This window comes from Strongylocentrotus purpuratus, unplaced genomic scaffold (genome assembly GCF_000002235.5).
Source record: "Strongylocentrotus purpuratus isolate Spur 01 unplaced genomic scaffold, Spur_5.0 spur5_scaffold_10, whole genome shotgun sequence".
NCBI lineage: Eukaryota > Metazoa > Echinodermata > Echinoidea > Camarodonta > Strongylocentrotidae > Strongylocentrotus > Strongylocentrotus purpuratus.
Window position 1 is genome coordinate 11997141 of NW_022145595.1, and position 24575 is coordinate 12021715.

General features: G+C 36.9%; 1 protein-coding gene across 13 annotated transcripts in view; it reads left to right on the plus strand.

Annotated features, from left to right (window-relative positions):
• Window positions 1-24575, plus strand: part of LOC591190 (rap guanine nucleotide exchange factor 6) — a 127250-nt gene that overhangs the window by 18830 nt on the left and 83845 nt on the right. For 12 of the 13 annotated variants that reach the window (XM_030979514.1, XM_030979509.1, XM_030979515.1 and 9 more), the window contains exons 3-4: window positions 17156-17283; window positions 19258-19341. In XM_030979514.1, the coding sequence (XP_030835374.1) occupies window positions 17156-17283; window positions 19258-19341 (212 nt within the window). Of the gene's footprint in view, window positions 1-14626; window positions 14644-17155; window positions 17284-19257; window positions 19342-24575 lie in introns of those variants that run through there. The other variant, XM_030979519.1, reaches the window with a different exon arrangement.

Sequence of the window (24575 nt, forward strand, 5' to 3'; positions counted from 1 at the left end):
TTGTGAGTTCTATAATTTGCGCTTGCCTTTCTTAGCGTGAAATCCGTGAAAATCAATGTACTACAAATATTTTTACTTTTACAGTAACTCACAAGAATGAACAAAAAGTCAAAATATGACAATGTAAAGCAGAATCTAAAAAGAACAACAACAACAAAAATCAGTTTTAAAAAAAATGACTGTGTTTGGCTTACATGTTATAAATTTTAGCCTACATTGCTGCAACCGATTTTCATAAAACGGCTAGCATTACATGTACTGTACATCTACTTTCCAGCAGCCAATCATAAAATGTGTCATTCTTAATATTTTAAGTCAAGTTCAAGCATATTGAGAGACAGATTGCAATTTAATAAAGTACACACACTTACAGATGTTTCAAGGTTCCTTTTACCCTTTAAGAGGAGACTATCAATTATCAACCCATAAATTGAAATTACTGAACAACTTTGTTGCTTTACCCTGTTTTGTGACAGAGAAAAGTTGACCTCAAACGCTTGCAAAAAGTAAGTCTGTTGATTGAGCAAATCTATTGAAAGGATAGAAAAATAAGTCACCCCAATAAGAACTTGGTGACTCAGATATCTGTGTGTGTAATAGGGGCTTTCACACTAATCTCAGCTATCGAGAAATACTCTGCATCGTGGCAACACCTGTATTCTGTCTACATTTTACATGTGTGACACAATGATGTGAAACAGAGAAAGAGTGAGAATAGTTTCTTTAAAATGAATGATTTAATGTTCATAGAAATGTTCTTAATTTCAATGTGAAAGGAGTGTAGTATAGTGTGAATGTTTTTATAGTAGGAATGCCATTGACATAAAACATTGTACAATGCTTGAAAAGGACTTGAATCTATGTCTGAATACAAACCAGGAGAAAATATCATACATGTATATTGAAGACTTGCATGTCACACCCAAGTCTATATACAAACATGTACATCTATGATTTTTTTCTTCTAATTACAAAGATTGATTTATAGAGCTCCTCATTAATAATAATAGATGACATTTTTATAGTGGTTGATACAGCAAGTTCCTAAGTGCTTTACACAGGAGATAAATATATATGACTTACGAGAGTCGTATAGTGACCAACGAAAGTATTTACGGTTATTAATGATATCGACAAATTTACATGCTTGAACTACCGTATGATTACAACTGTGAAGTTGAATACGATATACATGTAATCAAAGTGCATAGAGAAGCATACAAATTTACAAGGAATGATTATATCACGTACGAAAGATATGTTGTGAAATTAACATGTACTTTGAAGGATTTCTTGTAAATAAAGAAGAATGCAATGTGAAAGAACCCTAAGAGAGTACCGGTACCTGTAGAAGGTTTGCTTGCAGGGGATTCTAATGAAACACCTTCGTTCGTCGATTGGTGAAAATATGTGTGCCGGGTGGAGATAATGAAGTCGCATGTGGCGTTGAGCGAGAACCAGCGCTGCAAGCTATCGTTACCTGGTAATATGATGCATGGAGGAGGTGCATAAAAAACATATGATGAACATAGCATTAAAGAGAAAGTTGAGTTCTGGTCATGCGATTGTATTGTGATAGAAAATGTAGAAGCGATTGGGAAAGGCTGATCAGGTAGCAGTCTAGCAGATAAGGTAAGCAGTGGTGTACATGTATACTGAGCGGTTTTGGAATCATCAAAATGATACAAACTTGGCCCAGTCTTGGTAAAGTTACAAGCACTGTACACAGAAAGATGTATATGGGACTACACAAACATGTAGCATAAAAATCTGTCCCAATGTTTATGCAGTTACATGCCATATTTAGAATATTAAGGCATTTGAAGAGCCATACTTTTCAGAGAACATTTTTTATCTGATGTTCTTTCACACTTGGATAATACAATGATAATGCTCACAAGTTATTTTCACCTCTTCCCAGAACTCAACCTTCCCTTTAAAGGTCACAAACATGTAGCATGAAAGTTGTGGTCCACAACCTTTAGCTCTTAATTGTCATACATGTACAGTATGTCAATTATGAGGGCAAATGAAGAGCCATCCTTTCCAGGGGACATTTTTTATGTGAAAGTTTTCCACACTAACATAAAAACAAATGAAAAAGTTCACAAATTATACGTCACCTTTCCCAGAACTCAAAAGTTCGAGATAAAGTGACTTGATTTGTGTATCCATGATTACGGTAATGAAATATAGTATAACTGATAGCCACAGTTTATTTCATGTACGTAGGTACATATTATAAGTAGACATGTGTCACATTGTATTTACTACAAACTTATTTTAAATTGTAATGTAATACACCTGGGCCCTGTTTCACAAAACTTTTTATCAATAACAAATGCTAAAGTTCTATGGCAAATTTGCTCTCAGCCAATCAAATGCCACGGTTTCAGTAGCTTATAACAGTTATTGGAACTTGTTATTGACAACAATTTTTATGAAACAGGGCCCAGTTCATGAAGGAATATGAGGAAGACATGGATTTGTATGCAGCGTGCGGAAGAACACTACACCACACATGTAGAGTAGGGCTAGGGATTTGGGATTTACGTTCCATGATGTGTGCACCGATCAATTTTTGGTATTGATTATGGGCTTGTTTTTGTCACTTACTTAGATGGGTGTACTATAGTTTACATGTAGGCCGTAATGTACATGTGCTACTGTAGCAATACGCATGCCCATGTACAAAACAACACGTTTATTTACCGATAGTAACCTACATTTCCAGTTCCACATGATTGAAGACAAATGCAAACTACAAGTACTTTAATAATTGAGTGACTATGGAGGAATGCAAAATTCAGACAAACAAGTCACACATGTTTTTCATTCTTTATAATGGGTGTTTCAACTTTTAAAGCCACGTAGGCTTTTAATGATACACCCTGTTTCATTTTCCAACAATTGTATTAAAATGTTATTACTGTGTTAGTTTGTTTCACATATTTAAGTTGATTTTTATATGTACCGTAAATGTTTATAACCTGTTTTCTTTTTTTAAACTGAATTTGAAATATCATGGATTTAAAGAAAAAATTATCAAACAAACAAACACAAGATAAAAAGATAAGCTGTATTTCCATTGAGTTGTTCATGGTTCATCAATACACTACTTTTGAAACACAGACAATTTTTGCAGACTTTAAACATTAAAAAAAAAAATTTACATAGAAAGTGAAAATTCTAGATGTGATTTAATATTCTTTGGCATGAATATCTGAAACATCAGCAAACCATGCAAAAAAAATTGCTTAAATTATGTGAAAGTTGTGGGTTTAGTGCACTTTTGTATAAATGTACATGTTCATTTATAAAGAAAATGCCAGGAATAAGTTAGCTTGAGTTTTTATTATAGAATTGATTTTCTGAGTAATCTTGACAGGTGAAGCCAAGCAAACATCCAAAACATACGGTATACAAAAACTGTACTTGTAATTTCATGTCCATGGCACCACTTGACCACATTGTTAAGCAATATTTATTTGTCAACAAACTTGTAAAAGCAACCAATGCTTTGAACAGAAATTATACTAGAATATTACCTAGTATGCTTGTAAGTAAACATCCACTGACATTTAACCAAGTGGAGCAGATCAGGTGGAGTTCATTGAAGCAGAGAATAGATATGTTAAGGGAGAGGATTATGATGACCAAGATATGACAGATGAGATCAAGCGCACCACGATATGACAGAACTATACAAACTGTACTATGGACCTGTAGCGCTGTTTGTTCATCTCTCAAGAATCTTCATATCCATGTACTTGTGTAGGTTCATGTACCAAATGGATCTGATTCTTGTGCCATTTTGTTGATAGATAAATAATAATTGCATTTAAAAAAGATGAAATAACTATGTATACAGAAGACAAAATAATGTATGAAGGGTCATGTAGCCAAAGTGATATAATTCTTGTGTCATTCCGTAGATAGATAAAATAATAATTGTATATAAAGAAGATGAAATAATTATAAAGAAGATGAAATGTTTAGCCTATACAGGTATAGGAAAGAGTTTAATCATTTTAGACATAATTGTCCTGATTGGTATATCCCCAAAATTTTAGCAAAACTAAGTAATCACAATTAAAATTGTGTAGTTTACCTTCCTTGTATACATTACAACAAAAAAAGGAAGTTATGGAGTTGCTTTACGATTTACAGATTTACCCCTAGCCGATATATGTACTTATTTCTTTTGTCCTCTACTCCCCTTTTCATACAGTCCTATTACTGCATAGTTATGAGTTTGGATGGGGTCGTTAAACGCAAAATTGAACTTAGGGATGGATTCGTATAATTGAATTGATACTACAATGTACATTGGCTTGTAATGAAAGGCTATATCTCAGCATGAATTTATTCAATACATGCAGTGCTACTCCAAAGTCAGAAATAATTGCAGCCTTCTTTATCCTGTTCCTGCAGTCTGAAAGCGAAGAATAAAGAGACAAAAAAGTTAGGGGAAAAATAAGTTCAGCCTTGGAAATGAATGCATTGTAATGGTCTGACCCATGGCCTTCTGTCGCCATGGAAACGTGAAACTGATCAGGGAGGATTGAAGAGAAGAAGAAGTAGTGGGATGGGAAGAGAAAATAGTGGGCGGATTGTGAAGAAAATGGGGAATAGATGATGAATTGGGGAGCAGTATTGAGTGGGTGAGATGGTTTGCCTGTGGAAATAAGTGACTACATGTATATTTCAATGTGAAAAACATTTCTGCTCCGTTCACCGACCACTACACAAATATAGAAGCTTCTTTTTTTTTTTAGAGGGGAAGACATGTTGTCGTTTAAAAATAGAATTGATTTGCGCAAGTTAAATGTCACTGTGTTAATATACCAGTTTTGTATTTGTTGTTCCGGAATATATTGTATGTACAAAAATTGAGGCAGGATATTTAGAACAGGATTGACAATGCCAGGAGGGGTTGAAATGTGAAAAGTGATAACAAAACAATACTGTTTAATAATGAGGTGGGGAATTTTTTTTAGCTGTGATAATGAGTCAATTATGATTCCAAAAAGCTGCTGTGCATTTCGTTTTTTAATTGAAGACAGGTTGACATGTATTCAGTCTGGGAAAAAAGGACATGTGTTTTTTTTAACCATATTTGCTGCTACTGTGTAACAATCATTTCATGAAAAGGGGTTTAAGAAAAGATTATTCCAAACGTATGGGCAATGGTGAATGAACAGTTTAAATGTTTTATGTTCATTTCTGATTTCAAGGTACTTTTACAGTAGTGTATTGATATATGACCATAGAATGACCTTTGAGTAAGACTCTCACTTTATGACAGCTGTTAATGTACTATAAATCTTAACTTTTTCCCACCCCCCTGTCTGGAGCAGGATGCAATTGGGGAATCCCCCTTCTTCAGCACTCAGACCGCCATTGTTTACATTCGGTCGAAAATAATTTTGTATACAATGATCAGTCACATGACTTGTTAGATGTACAAATGTAATTGCTTAATGTGTTTATGCACATATTCAATATACTACATGCACGACTTGACACTAAACACTCAGTAACAGGCGCCTGGGACTCATCAGTGCCCAAAATTCTAGTCCAGATCTCCAAAATGTTAAAAATGTTACATGGGGCTTATGCATACAGACTTTACAATTCTAAATCAAGACCCCCTTCCCCAAAATTTAGTGTGGAACCCCGCTTCATGTATACATCTACATTGTATATACACTTCACTTTACACCCATGCATGAAGTGCCCAATAAAACCACACAATGGAGATTAGCTACTGTATAATATGGCTATCCTAACAGAATGTACATTAAATAGTGTCCATACCTTGAGGTTTTAATCCCTTAATCTTCTTATCAAGAAGGGGGGGGGGTTGTAACTTGGATGCAGACAATGGGTTATCAAAAGCTTGAGTTATATCCTTGATGTGGACTTCTTTGTTGTGTGCAAGGTTCACAGGGAAACGTGAAGTCATGAAACTTTTCATGTATTATGGGCAGCAGGTAAATGTGCTTTGGAACATGTACAGGTGTAGGTAGGCCTATGTAGTACCCTGCATGTACATTGTACATGTATGTGGCACATCCACTGTACATGTAAAATGCATATAGAGCCACAGGTATGTGTATGTGCTCGTTAGTTTTTAACTAGACTATGTTCAGGTAAATAATTGCCCCATGTATCCTTCTGTACATGTATGTTTGTATTTTAAAGCCACTGCAAACTATACTAGAACATACTGTACTTAAAATCTTAAAAGTTGGACAAACTTTCATTCACACAATTGCTGCATTTACACCGAATGCAAAAAACTTTTTTTTTCTCACATTCCGGAGCTTTGATGGAAGTTGCTAGGCAACTACGCATAAACACGTCAAAAAACGCACCTCTGGAGTGTGGTTATTTTAAATACCGGCCGAAAACTCTACTGGTTTTGGCAGTCTAAATGCTTGCTCTCAAAGCACCAGCGAATTTGTCCTGTTTTTGCTCAAGTGACTCCTCTCAGGCTTATGCGCTATAGCATGCATAGCGGCAACAAGTCTTGTATGTGCGCTACTCACAAAAAAAGAAAAGAAAATGAAAAGCGGAATTGGCAAACACCCACTGTTTTTCCAGTAACTAATGGTTTTTCAATAATTTTTTGACAGTGGAAATGGGCCTACTATCTTTTTTTTGAAGAAGAAAGTTTTCATTCATACAACGACTTAATACATGATTCATCATTCTGTTATATTATTACCAGTGGCAGTCACTTCTTATTAGGTTGCTGAGAAGGGTCGTAGGGCAACCGTTCTTGCATCCATCCTTCATAAATCAAACCAGCTTGTTTATTTGTGATGCCCCTCCTCCATGCACAGTTAGCTCTGATCTCTGATTTATCGGTACGATGACAGCAGAAATGATGCTAAAGGTTGATCTCAACTCTACGATATATCACGCAATCCATGTCCGATTGTAGCTAGCAGGCCTGCACAAACCCTTGTCAGTCGCTGTGCATAACAGTGTCTTCACCGTAAGACTAGTACTAATACCATTAGGTGTTGTGATCAAGTGGATAACTCACTGGACTGCAGATCACTAGGTACTGGGTTCAAATCTCAGCCTGGCACTAACGTCCTTTGGCAAGATGTTGATCTACATTTGCCACTCTCAAGTTTCAACCCAGGTGTTAAATGGGTACTTGGTAGGATGCGAAAGTTAATGTAGTTGTCATAGCATTGTGAGCGTCTGTAAAATGATGCCTGGGTGTAATGCTCCCCAGTGAGTGGAGAATGTGCAGAATGGGCAAGCCCGATTCCAAATGACTGGGGTATTAAATTAATAACATATCTGTAAAGCGCTTAGAGACATCTTTGATGTATTAAGGGATAAAAAAGCAGAATATTATTATATTATTACGCTGTCGTCATACTGCATATAGGCTCTGTACTTTAGCAGCCCCTTATTTGACAGAGCCAAAGACTCTATTGATGGTCATTCCACTTACTGTACCTGTGGAATAGATAGGCTCGTAATATACTAGAACATAAATATTGACATTTTTAAAATGATCTCTGTATGGAGAAAAAAACCGTTAGAAAAATATGTGTTTCTGTAAAAATGTTTTTTTGGCTTTAATAGATTGGCTTCAGTCCCACTGTGGAACTTATTTCCCTTGGCAAGACATTAATCTACATTAGCCTCTCTCCACCCAGGTGTAGTAAATGACTACCTGCTCAGAAATTTATTCCATGAATGCTCCTATCGTCTTATAGGAGCTGGGCAACAGCCAGAAAAATACTACTACTTTGTAGTCGCCTTGAGCATAGATACATGGGCAATATGAATTATCATAAAGTAGGCCCTTCTTGTTTCAAACTGGCCTCTCTCTAAACGTGACAAAACCAAACTTTCCGAACAGATACAAATTTATGGTAGGGTAATAAAATTCTAAACTTGTAAACAAACAATTCCAATAGGGGATAAGTGATATACTTGAGAATGATAATGAATCGTAGACTCCATAATGGTAAAAAGAGAGATTTAGTTTCACAGGCAATAAACAGTTTACATCATTTTTTTATACCGGTAAGTGCATCTATAATAGTAATACGCTAAGGCTCCGCGGGGGGCGCGACGTCTCGGCGAGCCTTTGTATTCTATTGTTTTTTAATGAGATCGCCGACCCAAGTTGGTGCGGCTATCTCCTCCTGAACCCTCCCCTCGGGGTACCCGTGCCCTGTGCCATCGTCCGCGGGAGAGTCTACTCTGTGGAATTGGCTATACTCCGCCCGAGGTCCTCCTCCGTGTCGACGTCCAGGGCGAAAACAGACGCGACATGCATAATGCAGGATATGCGTGACGACAGAGATACCTCATGGATATTCAACATGACATCCGTAGACACACGACCGATGACTGTCCACTCACATTAAGTTGCGTATTAAATGCACGACGCACAGGGTCGGGCTTACCCGAGTAAAGCATCTTTCTATAGGATATCCATTGTATAGTAGCTGCACGAGCCACAGAGATACACACGAAGCTTCCCGTCCACGTCCAAACTTAGGGACCTATTTCCATCATTATTGCCGCGATTTTTATATAGGTGTCGTGAATGGAGGTATGAAATGAAAGCTTATTTTGTGATTATCACGGCCATGCTACTAAATTTTGATTATCATTTTCTAAAGGAAAGTTTTCACAAGAAAACCATTGGACTGACAATTCAGTCGCAAGCTGCCTTCAGTCAGTGCAGTGCTGCTGTGCAGTGTGTGTGAGCTGCAATTTAACTCCAGCAAGCTCCAACACCGGCTCCGCGCACCGCGGGCGTCCGAGGCCTGCGGCGCCGGTGTTCGAGCTTTCTGGAGTTACACTGTGTGTGTGTGTGTGAGTTCAGCTGAGCTGAGCTCGAGTCGAATAGATTTGACACTTTGAAATTGTTATCTGTTGGTTTGCATCATTATTGCCGCGATTTCAATATAGTTTCGTGAATAGATTTACGAAACCTGATCTTAGAATTAGTAAAAGTATTACTAATGTTTACGTTTTTAAACGACTGTCTGATTTTCTTGTGAAAATTTTACTTTGAAAAATGATTATCGAAATTCATGGTCAGAAATAATCACAATCTAGGGTCTATTATGTTACAGTTCTTGCATCAAATCAATGCATGAAAACTTAGTTATTGAACTAGAAAAATGTTTTTTTTTTAAATAGGCAATTATGAAGTATAGGAAGCCTGAAACCTGTCCTGAGCCTACTAAACAAATCTCAACAAAGTGTAGGCCTATCCTTTTATGAATTAATGAAAAAGTAGCCCCAGAAAAAAGAGCCCCCGAAAGTTGGAAAAAGTAGTCCCCGAAAATTTCCCAAAAATTTGAAATGGAGCCCCCGAAATGAAAAACTTAATTTTTTGCCTGCGCCCCCCTCTAGAATCCCTCGGATTTCCGCGGGTCCTGAGTTGAGTGTATATATAATATAGGCGTGGGGTCCACGGGTTTCAAGGGGCCATAAAAACCCCAAAAGCTCGGGGGTTACGTTCTTCAAAGTTGGGGGGGGGGGGGGGTGTGGGAGATCGAGATCAGATCGCAGCGAGTTGAGTGTATATATAATATAGGCGTGGGGTCCACGGGTTTCAAGAGTCCATAAACCTCCGAAAGCTCGGGGGGTTTAGGTGTTTAATTAGGGTCAGATGAGCATTTTTTAATACTTTATTTGTGACACTTGCGGGTCACTAATTGGCGTGGGGTCAATACGTAGAGTTGCGTAGTGTTGCGTACAAACTACGCTGGCCTACGTTACTATATGCTGAGGAACGAAAAGGGGTACGCAAGATGAAAGAAAACAATTCAACATGTTTAATTTTTTTTGCGTACTTTCGGCGTAGAAACTTGACGCAGAAAGCAGCCTTTTTACGCAACACTACGCTACATGCCTACGCAACAGTACGCTACCCTACGCCAGATCGACAAAGCAGTAAAAGCTTTCCACACAGTAAGCAACCATAAGCAAACCTGTACGCCAGCCTACGCATAACCTACGCAGGGACTATTTTCCCATTAATACGCAGCCTAATTTCTGCATAGTCGGTACGCCACACTACGGAACTCTACGCAGTTCCAGTGGCTTAAAGAATAATTACCGGTACAGTTGGATCGTTTTTTTAATTTTTATATAAGGCCAAATTAAAAAAAAAACATTTTTAGCCTCCTGTTTTTTCGAAAAATGGGAAGGAGGAGGCCCTTTTTTTTTTTCTTTCAAAATGGCCGCTCCGTACATTTTTCCCTGACATTCGGGCTATTTTTCAAGATGGCGGCCGACAATTTTTTTTTTTCTTATTTAAAATCAGAAATACATTTTAGCAGTGCTTTTCATGTTTTTTTTCTTTCAAAAAAAAAAAAAAAAAAAAAAAAAAAAAAAGGAGGCGGCCCCCCAAAAAGGAAGCAGGAGGGGACGCTGTTTTTTTTTCTTTCAAAAAAAATAAAATAGGAGGCGGCCCCCAAAAAGGAAGCGGGCGGGGACGCTAAACATGTATATTTTTTTAATGGCCTGAATGGCAAATAAAGTTCTTGGTGGTTTTAATTTAGACAGTCTCTATATATCTATTTACACCCCTCCCCCCCGCCCACCTCTAGAATCCCGCGGATTTCCGCGGGTCCTGCTGGGTGGTCACCTTAATTTTTTGAAGAGTGTTTAGAGGGAAGTGTTTGGTAGCGGAACTAGATGATTTATTACAAAGTTTATTATTCATTGGATGATTATCTGGTAAATGTAATAATATGATTCACTTAAAAAAATGGAAACATAAATGTCTAGTATAGATACCCATTCTTCTTTACATCAAAACATAAAAATATTTCACTAATGACCTTTAACTTCCAGAGCTAAATGTCTTGTATAGATACCCCATTTGTTCCTCCTGAATCCTTCCCCCTTCACAAGCAGCACCGAACATCAACATGGGATCCTCTAAACATGTCATCTTAATTATCATGTGCGTGATTGACTTGAGAAAACACAATCAAAGTAAAAACCTAAATGATTACAGATCACTTGAGCTCCTCTGCGATTAATTCTGAAATCAAGGGTACACTCGTAACCTGTTTACACTAGAAAAAATTTAAATGAAAATCATATGAAGAATGACTGTGTAGTGAGAGGGGTGTGCACACAATCCTCTAAACATGTCGTCTTAATATCATGAGCGTGATTGAATAGAGAAAACACAATCTTATGAAAACCAAAATAATGAGTGATCGCATCAGTTCCTCTGCGATTAATTCTGAAATCCAGGATATACTCTTACCCTGTTTACACTAGAGAAAATTTATAGGGAACTTATTTAAAGAAAATTGTGAATATTGATTGTGTTGTAAAATGGGTGTTCACGCTAGGTAACAACATCTTATATATAAACAAACATCTTGTACATGTACAGATGTCATTGCCACTTGTGGCGCATGCGGTCAGTTAGAGTGGCGCACGACTGTTGCAACAACAAGAACAAATTTTTTATTAATTTTTCACATCAATATGAAATTTTGATTGATATATTTTGGAATAAAAAGGTGTTAAAAAGGCCACATCTGGGCCTTTAGAAAGCCCTAAAATCAACCAGTTTCATGGGGCTTCGCCTCTGGACCCCGCCCGTTGTCGGCTAGGTCGCTACGCTCGCTCGCAGCACAGTCAGACATACAGGTTGGCACTTCAACTACAAATTCTTCTTGTAGTCCTTCTTCTAATAAACTACTTGAGAAGGCCTGATGTAAAGAAACAAGTATTGAAGAGGCCCATTGACAATGAAAGTCATCAGTGCGTGGTCACCATAAACCCTGTGCAGCCGTACAATACAACTTTCAGAGAAGAATGGAACCCTGGTTCTTTTTGAGTGACATTCACACTAGAAAAAATAAGTCATTTTGGGTATAGATATATGGTTTTTGTATAGCTATACAATGTATCTTTCTTGTCTGAACTGGGGTTAAAGAATCGCTTGTACATGAACTTGGGGACTCAGAGAATCTTGTGTCAATATTTTCTCAGCGTCATCCTAGCCTGAGCCTAGGATAGCTACATCCTTCATTGAACAAGCACCATGATTTTCTCATTAAGGATACCATACCAGACTAGGAAAGGAAAAAACATTGCAAAATATTGTCTAAAAATATCCACAATATGACAACATGACTGATCGCCCAGCCAGCGCTTATTAGATTTGTTTCCAAATGTTCAGTTTGTGGCATTATGTTTGTGCTAACTTAATTTGGTGCTTTGGAGATTAGGATAATAATGAACACAAAATGTTGTTGTGCAAGATGAAATGTTTCATCAGTTATCCAGTATCAACATGTTAATGAGAAACATTGTGCCAGGGCTTTATCTTTGATGATATTAATCTGTTCATGAATATCTTTTTTACGTATCGGCCTCAGCAGTCTGTTCTTTTTCAAATTAGGATGAAAACACAAATATGTGTCCGTTCTCTCCAAAGCGATAGTTCTTTTCTTTACTAGTTTTTCCGAAAAAAGAAGCTTTGCATTGGCTTTTTAAGTTTAAAATTCCATGGTTTAAACCACCAAGATAAGAGTGGAACTCTTTGGACTGTGAAACAACCGTAAAGTCTCTTAGAATTTTAAGCTGTGTATTATTTGAAGAGTTTACAAACACAAGAACTCTTTTATACTTATTGAGATAGCTATTGGCATAGCTATTGGCAAATGTATCCCTCCATATAGAGTCTCTTTCTTGTGAGTTAAGCAGCTTTATATGTTGACTGAATAAGATTGTCTCCATTGAGGGTGCTTTCAAGAAAGAAAGTTGACTGATGGCCTGTTCAGACTTGATGAATTTTATACAAAAATCGTTCAGAGAAACGTTTTTATAAAGAATCGTTGTATAGCGAAAGGAGCCTATAGACTATAAAGCAACATAGGAAATTTTGTATAAAGAAACTAGTAGGAAGAGGGCAATTGGCATGACAGCTGGGCAAGCCTAAGTTCTCGCTCGCTATAAGCCAGGCCCCTTTATACAATTTTTGTACAATTTTTTTAAGATATGACCCTCAGACTAGAATGAGACACTAATTTTTATTCAAACTTCGTGTGAAATGATGCACAAGTAAACTTGCGTTCCACGATTCATGACGCTTTGTTATACAACATTTCTTTAATTTATATGCTGTTCAGATTAGGAAAAATGTAATTACTTATTTGTATTCATGTATATGATTAACTCTGGTAATGTGAACGCAGGCTTAGAACTGATCTGAGATGCAGGCACTGGAACCTCCTTGAGGCCAGCCTCACATATTCATGAGGCTAAAATCGATCATGTTATGGTCAAAGAATCTCCATCTTTTTTTTCTCCAACCTTTTTTTAGGTTCACAGTAATTCTTGTTTCCAGATTCTGTTTTATTCCATGCTACTCCAGTAACAAATTTTATGAACTGTTCATGTTGAGCTACCACTCTCTTCCATCTTCTCCCACTACCAGTATGAGTGGCATAAATAGTCAATTTTGACTGAATTGCCTTAAAACCCAATCAAACAACAGCATCAATCTGCAGAGCTTCTTCTATGTTTCATTAATAAACCTCTCTTTCAACTCAACTATTATAGGTTTACTCTACTTTCTTTCTAAACTCTCCCCATGGGAGACCAGCGGCATCATAACGATACCGCTGAATATGGGCTATCCAGCCGCTTATTTTATCTTGTTATTCATAATTCTATTTGTTATTATTTTTACTGAACGCATGATGTCTTTTTTATACAGAAATAAAAACAAACAAACAAAAAGACTTCATGGTACACCCACTCACACATTCATAAAAAGTGATGTTTGAATCATGAATAAAATCTTATTTTTGCGTCCTTTTGCTATGTACATGTAGGAACAACAGGATTACAAATTCAGTTTTACTAACTATATACACGTATCACTTCATCTGACCTGCATTGTTATAGAGAGCATTATTGGTAGATAATCTTAAATACCGGTATTCACAGAAAGTGCTCTGTTATAGCGGTTAGAATTTTAAAATTGTTATCAGAATTTCACATATTTGATTTTTTTTTGTTCCATCATGTAAAAAAAGGTGAGATTCAGATCATGTTTCTAAAAAAAAAAAAAGATTTGAAATCCTATTTGCTCTGTGTAAAATGGCCTTATCTTGTCTTATCTTGGCTCTTGCATTGCCTTAGTCCCAACCTACTAGTCACTACATGTATGTGCTCCTCATGTTAGGTCTTCCACGTAGACCAGACTTTCCTTTAAAAAATTTGGAAGATGGAGTTGAATAGGTTGAAGGCAGGTGTCATTCTTATGCTAATTAAAGCCAAATCCTCTTTCTAGTGAGCTAAAGTAGCTCAATAGCACTCATGCTTGTAGAAAGTAGAAAAAGAAGAGAAATTACAAGAATTGATACTCAAGATACTCGGGTTTTTCGCTTTTGTTCCAATTTGAAAAGAAAATCCTCCCCATTTTCCAATCTCTTTGTAACTTGTTCTCTGGTGCGTGTGCACGTTGAAGTGAGCTGAGATTTAAAATGATGTTTTCAGATTTGAGTGACTTGTGAAAGTTTTGTGTCTATTGGTATTTATCGGAATCGACAGGAGGTGTGTGTTCCTTGAGTTATTGGATGTTGAATAGAGAAATAGCTATTTTAGGTGAGTTTCTGTCAGTAGTTAATGTTATTTTCTGGATTAAATGGATTGGATTCTTAAAAGGTACCATATTGTCTGTTTGGAGCAAGAAGGGCTTTTACTCATACACTGTACAACACAGAGTTTTGGGCTATCAACACATGATGTGCAATATGAGTGCTACAAAAAGTGAAATTGGTTTGCTTCATATTCTTACAATTCTAATAATATATATCTGTAAAGCCCTGAGACACATCGTTGTATCGATGTATTGGGCGCTATATAAAAGCGGAATTTTATTATTATTATTACAAACATTTCCTAAATCTGTTTTGTATCGGGGAACATTTTGACAAGTAGAGCCATGAATATTTTCAAAACATTCTTGCTCTCTCAGAACTACTATATATTAGTATCATTGAAAGGGCAGATATGACAAGAACGATTAGGTAGGCTTCTGTCGCAGATTGTTGTGTTTGTCCGGTTTAGATAGAGGGGCCAAAAATATATACCAGCATAAACATAGCGCTTCTCATCCACAACAAGCGTTTCTCGTCCACAACAAACGTTCTGACGTATCAAGTGTCCTCCATTTCGGAATATGAGATGCTTACCGAGGGTAGCGTATGCTGGTTGATTGCTCATTAAGGCTCACAAATAATTACCAACAAAGTATCTTGCATGATGGTCCCAAGGCTTTGCAGGCTTCGATCCAGTCTACTTCATGTAATGTCACTGTGTTCATCATGAGGCTGCATTTCCACTGCAAGCAAAAATTGATGATTTTTCTCACATTCTGGTGTTTCAAGGCAAACACATGGAAAAACATGACATGAATTCATACTACCAGAGTTAATTGTATATATTGTATGCTATGTGAATCTCATATATTACATATATATATATATATATATATATATGCAATTCAATTTTTCTAGTCATATAAAGAAATATTGTATAACAAAGTGCACGTTTGAGCATCGTTTTGAACGAAGATTTGTTGAAGAATGTCTGAATGTCATATCATACAAAAATCATGTACCCTGTAACTGGATGTGGCTTATCATACTAGTGAATGGCCAGCTGTCATGTCAATCGCCCTCTTCAAAATCAGTTTCTGTAAACAACGTTTCTTCATATGTTTTTGTTTTCTAATTGTATGGTTCTTACTCTATAAAAATAATCTTTAAACAACGTTTCTCTAAACGAGTTTCGTATAAAATTAATTTAGTCTGAACATGCTGTTTGATGGGAAACATCACCAAGGAAGACATATTTTGTGCAAATCCTTCAGGCCTTGGCCATGACCAACCTACCATAAAAAATCATGCTGTGTATGAGGATCAAAACATATAGGTCTGTACACACATGAACATATGCCAAACATATGCTGGTTACCGTATACAAGGATTGTAACACAAGTAAATCTACACAGGCACAGTCAGAATAGATACAAGGAAAAATGAATGAAATGTAGTAGAGACACTTGTCCCTTATTATTATTCCAGTTTGATAAGAATTCATATCAGCTTGCGAAACAAGTATTTCACTGGACATTTTATTCAAGCTGTATTTGATTGTATTAAAAAAAATTAAAAGTACCAATCACTTTTACTTATTGTCTTGAGGATATATTCCAGTTTTCATGCATGCATTATAGTGTATTGGTTGGTAGTCATTCAGAGTTGTATTGGTTGTAAATTATGTTGTAACTGCCTGGCTGAGATCTCTAATGAGATGCGTTGTGGTAGTGCTCAAGAGTTCATCTCCAGATAGTAGATGACATAGGTATGAATGGGATGGACCATGGAATGCCTAGTCTAGTTACCAGACTTGGTAGTAGATCACATAGTTATGAATGGGATGCACCATGGAATGCCTAGTCTAGTTACCAGACTCAGGTAGTAAGGGACATAGTTATTAATGAGATGCACCATGTAATGCCTAGTCTAGTTACCAGACTCGGTAGTAGATGACATAGTTATGAATGAGATGCACCATGTAATGCATAGTCTAGTTACCAGACTCAGGTAGTAGGTGGCTAGTTTGCAGGGACAAGCCCATGTCATTCCCTTTGCGTAACAGTGTCTGCAAAATTAGACTACAACATGCTCTGTACTTAGGCTGGCACAGCCGGAAACTTACAGATCTAGGCTCTGCTCAAGGCTTTATAATTGTGATAAAGTATCAAATTAGAGTCTGTGTCTGCAGGCTAGTAGGCGACAGAGGTATGAATGGGATTGATGTTGTTGTTGTTTTAGTTTATAGGTGTTTTGTCATTCAGAAGTGAATATTTACGCCTCTTCTCTTAAGATTTTTTTCCCTTGAAAATTAGATGCACTATGTAATACCTTGTCTAGTTACCACACCCAGTTTAGTAGGTGTTTTGAACTTTGAATTACGTACCAATTACAAATATTCCTTGTTGTTTTGAGCTTGGAACTTGGGATTAATTATGTTATGACGCTAATGAATACCTACAAGATTACCAATCGCTCTTCATTTTCTCTCTCTCTGTCTCTGATTTGTTATACAGGATCTGCAGTGTATATTTGCCCATCTTCATGATCTGGAGGCGCTGCGGTCATTACGAGAGCCAGCCATCAGGGAGATCGCTAAGACGGTCAGATACGAACGGCATGAGGCCAACGATATCCTCTATTGGTAAGATTCGTTCATTTATTCGACCGTTTCAGTTTTTTGAAAGAAAATTCCTTGTTAAAGGTAAGGACCAGTTTTGGAAATGCCCCCCTCTTAAAAAATGAAATTAAAGCTCTAATTACCAATCATGTGAAAGAATATGTTTTGACTAATACGAGATGATACAAATTTTGAAGGAAAACCGCCTACTAGTTGATATATTTGGTAAATTATTATATCTATCCGGACTGGATAGATATAGCATAGTCCCATATACATCTTTCTGTGTACAGTGGTTGTAACTTTACCAAGACTGGGCCAAATTTCTTATAATTTTGATGATTCCAGAACCTTGCAGTACACCAATACTTATATGCTAGATGATCAACCTTTTCTGATCGATTCCACAACAGTTCTTTCACAATGCAATCGCATGAACAGAACTGGTCTATACCTTTAAATTTGTTAAATATGGTGATGTTCGATGCAACGGTTTCAAATAATTTGTACAGTCATCAAGTAGAGCTCAAAGACTTTTGACTTTGTGTAGGGTCTAAAGATTTTCTCTATCGTTAAGATGACGATTAGTGGACAGACTCGTTCTTCTTGATTGACAGCTTCACTGAGTAATACCTCTACAAGTTCAGAATGATTTATTAATCTAATTTAAATTTAATGCATGAGGTGTTTCGGAACTCATGGCACTGGGTACGATGATCCCAAAGAAAAGAGATGTTCTCAAAACTAGTTCCTTAAAGAAATTCTTTATGAGTCACACCGATATTCACTAATTAGTCTTAATTGGGGAAACAAGGGAGATGGATCGACGAGTTTGTCGATTTAGTCCCAAGATAGTAAATGAGGAAATGATGGAATTTACCTAAGAGTTGTGAACATAACTTGAAGGAACTTGAAGTCTGATTGGGAAAATTACGTCACTCATTAATAACCAGTTTGCATCTCTCTTCAAAATGACAGAAGCAAACTTAGTGCAGACAGCTCAATGTGATGAATAGTGATGGGAGTAGTATATAAATTGTTCACACATTCAGCAAACGGTAGACACAACCCGCCTAAGTAGATGGGAAATTAATCAAATTATTCTAACATTTTAATAGAATAACTTCTTTGCATTGTTTTGAAAGAAAATTTATTTTCATTCTTTATAAGACAAATTAGACAAGCATGTATATTAATGTGGGTGAGGATATAGCTGCACACTGATTTTTTAAATATTGTAATATAGATCACTTTTCAATCTGATTTGTAATAATTTATTCAGTTTAACCTTGCTCTCATAAAACAACTGTTCCAAATCTGTACACAGTGTGATATGAAGATATAAGTAGGGTTCACACGGCAGTCTGTTAACTTAAATTTAAGGTCTTGGTTATAAACATTTAATTCATCTTGTAGTTACGGACTGTGTGAACGCACTCATAGTTATGAAACTTTAAGTTAACTCAAAGTTACAAACCATGACACATCTTGAGGTTTAGCGCAATAAATTTCAGCAGTTGGGGGCGGGTTCGAGGATTTACAAACTTAAAGTTTATAGCTACGACTGTAACGTGTCAACACAGCTATAGCTATTCTACAAGTTTAAAAGCAGAGGGCCTTGAGGGCATTTCACATCAAAATCAAATTATTGGATAAAGCTAACATGCTTGCGCTAGAGATGGAAAGGTCTATTCTAATCTTAGCCAATCAGATTAAAGAACATTCACACATGGTCGTAGCCTATTTCCAGGTTTTTCTCTATATGGTAGTTGTTACAAGTCATGAGCATTAAATGGCTACTTGTGCCCTAGTGATCGCAAAATGATTTTGAATGGCCGTGAATGATACATTGCATCAAAATAACTAATAATGATGCACAGAGTTATAATTTTGAAGCAAGGCTGTGATGATCAGATTGAATATTACTCTTGTTTGTTCACGTTTTTGAATTTCAGTATGTTTAATATGACTTTTGTAATGTTTGTTTCATATTTACAGTCGAGATGACCTGAGCACGTGCTGGTTCATACTTCTCTCAGGGTCTGTGTTTATAGACCATGCTATGTACCTACCAAGAAGCAGGTAAGATTCTTTTTATTTTCCCAACATGTTAACATAATATTTTTCTATATACAATCAAACCTGTCTATAGCAACCACCCGAGGAAAACACAAAACGTGGTCTGCGTAGACAGGTGGTCTTTGTACACAGGTTCCTTTAGAACTTGTTTCAAAGAGAAAACATTTTCGATGGAAACAAAAAATGTGATCTTTGTAGGCAGGTGGTCACTAAGGCAGGTTTGACTGTATATGTACTTCTTAATTGGTTCTGACGTGGGAAGGAAATGGCTATTACAACCACTGGATGTCTTGGTTAATTTGATTTCAAACAAGAGCAGGACGGTAAAATGCTGAGATATGGTCACACAAAGTCATTCTTTTCTTGACCATATCCTCCCCCCCCCCCCCCGATAGATCCGGACTTCTTAACTCCCATTCCCACACCTATTTGTAAAATCTGAGGAGTTATGCAAATTGAATCTAATTTTTTACAAGTGTATCAGCTAGAGTAAAGGAACTTCATGTTATTGGTTCATGATCGTCTATTATCTTATTTGAGAGAAATTAGAATAAAATGCAGAATGAGAGAAAATGAGGAAGAGATAGATAATAAGGGGATGAAGAAAGAGAGAGAGAGAGAGAGAGAGAGAGGGGGAGTAGGAGGAGGAGGGGGAGAGAGACAGAGTGAAAATGGGTGACAGAGAGAGAGAGAGAGAGAGAGGGGGGAACAGGGTGAAAATGGGTAGACAGAGAGAGAGAGAGAGAGAGAGAGGGGGGGGGAAAGGGAGGGAGAAAGGCAGACAGACAGAGCCAGAGGGAACAGGGGGCGGGATTATAAGGAAGAAGGAAACCAAGAAGAAGGAACAAGGTCAATGCAGTTCATATGGACAGACTTCCAAAACAAAAACAAGTCCATCTTGACCCAGACATGACCTCTCTCTAGGGTATCACTTCCTGTGGTTAGGCAAGACAAAAGCAAACACTTCATAAACACAAGAGAAGAAACCTGGAGAGTATGAGCATGAAAGGAGCATGAAACATGCCGCAGTCATCTTGCCACCTTGATGTGTTTATGTAGTATCAATGTTAAGTTCATGAACATTTGATAACCAGTACTACAGCGCAACCCTATGAAGTGCACCTCAGTCTAGTATTCTGTAATGAGATAATTATGCCTGAAAAATAATACATAGCCTATTTCTCTGAAAGAAAGAAAACATAGAGGAGAAGATTAGTGAAAGTTTGAATGTAGTCTGAACGAAAATTAGAAAGTATTTATGAATTGAACAATTCGAAGTGGCTGAAACGGTAATGCCAATTTGATGAAGTGGCGGACGACTTTCCTATTTGTTTCAACACACGAAATCATCGCTGTTTTCATGAAGTGACGGTAGTGAAAAAAAAATGCATTCACTTTGCGTGACGATTTTCCTCACTACCGTCACTTCGTGAAAACAGGGACGAAATGATCAAAATCTAAATATTTTCCTATTCTATGATTTGGGATGGACTTTTCCTTTTCGAGGACCTATAATGATGTGTTATCCAATATCCATAATATATTTTTAGTAGTGCCCCAAGGGAGAAGGCACTGAGGATGAAAACTGAAATTAATGATACTTTTGTACACAACAAACAGAAGAGTTGCCCATGACTTAGTGACCAAAATGCCAATTTGAGATTCACATTATACTAAGGATTTTATCATTGAAACATTTATAATTTGTATATTTGTAGGTACAATTTATTACAAATTTAGTTCAGTCCCGATTACGTATACTGCATGGTACTGGTAGTGATCGCAACCATCCAGTCATCCACCTCATATTATCCACTCTATCCTACTCCTGCTTGAGATAATCCATCGTGACCATCTTTCATCATCATCCTTGTCGATTACATTATGAATGCCTTTATGATTATCATTATATTGGCTTCATGCCTTCGTACCCTGAGGCCTGTCATCATCAGCTCGTTATTATCCCGAAGCTCGAAATTGCGTCTTCACCAGACCGATGCGCTCATCACAAACTAGCTTAGACAGGCGCAAATTAGATCACTATTTCCTAAATAGCGGGATATTTTGGAAACAAGACCAAGATTTCTCACAATATTTTCTCGACCAAATATCCCGCTAATTGCAACTGTGGGTTGATGAAGACGCAATTTAACTGGCTAATTTGCGATCGGGATAGTTCGAATAGCGGGTTATTTGGCAAACTCAAGCTGATGAGGACTGTCCTCTTGTGACTGTCCCACAGCGATGTTTCTGACGCTTCGATATGATTCCGGCTTAATTTAGCTGCTTTTAATACAGTGCTCAAGCAAGGAATGAATTTCATCTACATCATACATGCACCAGGTACCCATTATGTACACCTGGGTAGAGACACCACAGACTGCTGTCCTGTGAAATGTTACGTTTAACCCACAGCATTCAAAGTTTTCTTAAGGTCTTGAGGTTTCTCTTCTCAAATTGGCACAAATTATTCTTCTTTCCCACTCCTACATAGTTTGCAAAAAAATAGAATGTTTATTGAATGAACCAACATGAAAGATCATTTAATTGAAATTAAAATTATCACTTTGTACACAAAATTGGTGGTTTATATTTCACACCGTGTTAATAATTTAAAGACTTTCTGATTAGTTACAATGAAATCGCTGATAATTGAGAACGGGACAACGTACTCCATTGGAAATAGAATTCTGTAAATTTATATTCTTTCTGCTCATGTATGATGTGTAATTCATAGCATTCTGAATCAAAAGATTATGCAAAAATGTCAACTATAAGAAGACACTGCGATGGGTTAAGGACAATAACATTTATTTAATATACATTGAAATATGTTATTGCTTGATTGATTGGTATTGTCTGGTTGGAGCCGGAAGGCTGTAACTCACATGCTTTCCTACAGAGAGTTAACGCCCTTCTGGTTCTGAACCGACGGTATGAGCTGCTAGATTAGTTTGCTTTCTCTCCATTCATGACTGTACTCGACAGGAGCATGGCATCCTTCAAAAGCCTCTTGACCTTTCGTTGCTGTGCATTCAAGAAATTACTCTTTGAATTTGATTACGACCAAGAATACACACCAATACAAGGAGCATGAGAAGAAAGAACAGTGACATGTGTATTTGTGTACAGACATAATTTCTGTAATTAAGATAAGGTCAAGTTTTGAGAAAGGTGGATAAATTATTTGTGAGCTTTTTCATTCCTTTTATGTTAAGTTTGGAAGATTATCATAGAAAGAAAAAAAATCCTCTGAAAAGGATGGCTCTTCAAATACCCTTGTATTCAAAACATGACAAGTGACAGCTAAAGTTGTGGACCATACTTTTATACCATATGTTTGTGTAGTCCCATCTATACATTTATTTGTACAGCCCATGTGACATTTAGCAAGACTGGGCCTATTTCGTATGATTGTGATGATTTCAAAACCGCACAGCATATATACAAATACTTATGTACTACATGATCAACCTTATACAACTGTCCTACAGTTCCATTCACGATGCAATCGCAAGACCAGAAATCAAGTTTATCTTTAAATGTAAAATGTAATTTAAATTTCTGTCATTTAAACAAACTTACAATGTACATGTAAACTAAACACAGGTATACTAGAATATACTGTCAAACTTACAAAGACTTTTTGTGCTGAAATACTAATGAATATAATTTTTAATTAAAATACCATTTTTGTGTGTGATTCTACCCTCTCGACAAGAGACACTTGTGCACAATACATACATGTAAGTTACCATTTTACCACTATTTAAGATTTTATCTGAAATACAGAATGAAAGAGAAATTAAATAGTCATGGATATTTTAGGAAATTGTTTCAAAACAGTTGGAAATTAGAGCACAGACAATTCTTTTCAGATGACATTCAAAGCAGTTTCACTTTACACAAAATTTTGTGAGAAATTTTATCTTGATATTCCAAGCTTTCATTCTTGGGAGGAACTGTTTTGCAAAACATTCTATTCAACCGAGACGCAGAAATTGGAGCCCTGCTGATAAATCATAGAATTTTCTGGCTTCCCCTTGGAGTTCACCTTCTAACCTACTGTTAAGGTCAGGGGTCAAAGGTCAGACAATTTACCGCTAGAGATGAAACATGAGGGTGAAGAGCGTATCACCCATTTGGGAATGAAATGGGGATTTTTCAGGATTTTATTTCAATACTTCATTCAATAGTGGGAAATTTTCAGTTTCCCCTTTCTTCTTTGTGGTTTTATGTTGCAGTTTGACTTTAAAAAGTGGTTAATGTTGTGGTGCATTTGTTGTTTGAATATTACTGATATTGGTGCCATTCTTTTAGGCACCTTGAGATAGTTTGTCGCAATAAAATACACCTGTTATGGGTTAAAGAAGAAAGAAATGGTATTCGTGTCGTTCAAAAATAATATTCAGATTTTCTTCAAAATATAAATCTACATGCTAGAGAAGTACCTAGGTGTACATGTGTGCATGCATGTAGGCATACATGTAGAAACTTGCTACAGTAACATTGGGAAGTTGAAAGATCTATATTTTGCAAATATTGACATCACCCCCCCCCCCCTCCTATCTCTTATTTGATGTCATTTCTGTGTCAATATTACAGAATCAGACTTCATACATACACTGCATTGAGTCAAATTGAACTTTGTCAGACATACAGACACAGTCCAAATAAGTTGCATATTAACCAAACTCTCAGTATTGAAACAGATACATTGTTTTGTTCATTCTTGAATCTCTGCTCTTCTATATGATTTTTTCCCCTTTTTAGGGAAAGATCACGATAAATATTTATTGGACTATTACCTGCTTACAAAAAGCAGCAAACAAACAGCTTTTGAAGCCATTGTTGTTCTTTGTTAGTGCCCAGCAATAGGCCAACAACTGTGCTTTGATATTTTCTTTAACTTTTTAATACTTATGAAAGAATAGGGGAAGAGAGAGAGAGGGGGAGAGGGAGGGGGGGGGGGACTGAGATAGAGGGGAGAAGGAGGGGAGAGGGAGAGGGGATGAGAGACTGAATGAGAGACCGAGATAGAGGGAGAGAGAGAGAGAGAGAATGAGGGGGGGGGGGAGGGGCTTTAGACAGACAGAGAAAGACAGAGAGGTGAAGAGGGTGATAGAGCAAGACCAATCCGTCATGTTTTTTTTGAGATTTAATCAAATATCCCCGATATAAACTGGACCTTGGTTCACCTGACTAGTAAGAGGAAATCTGTTTAAAACGATAAAACG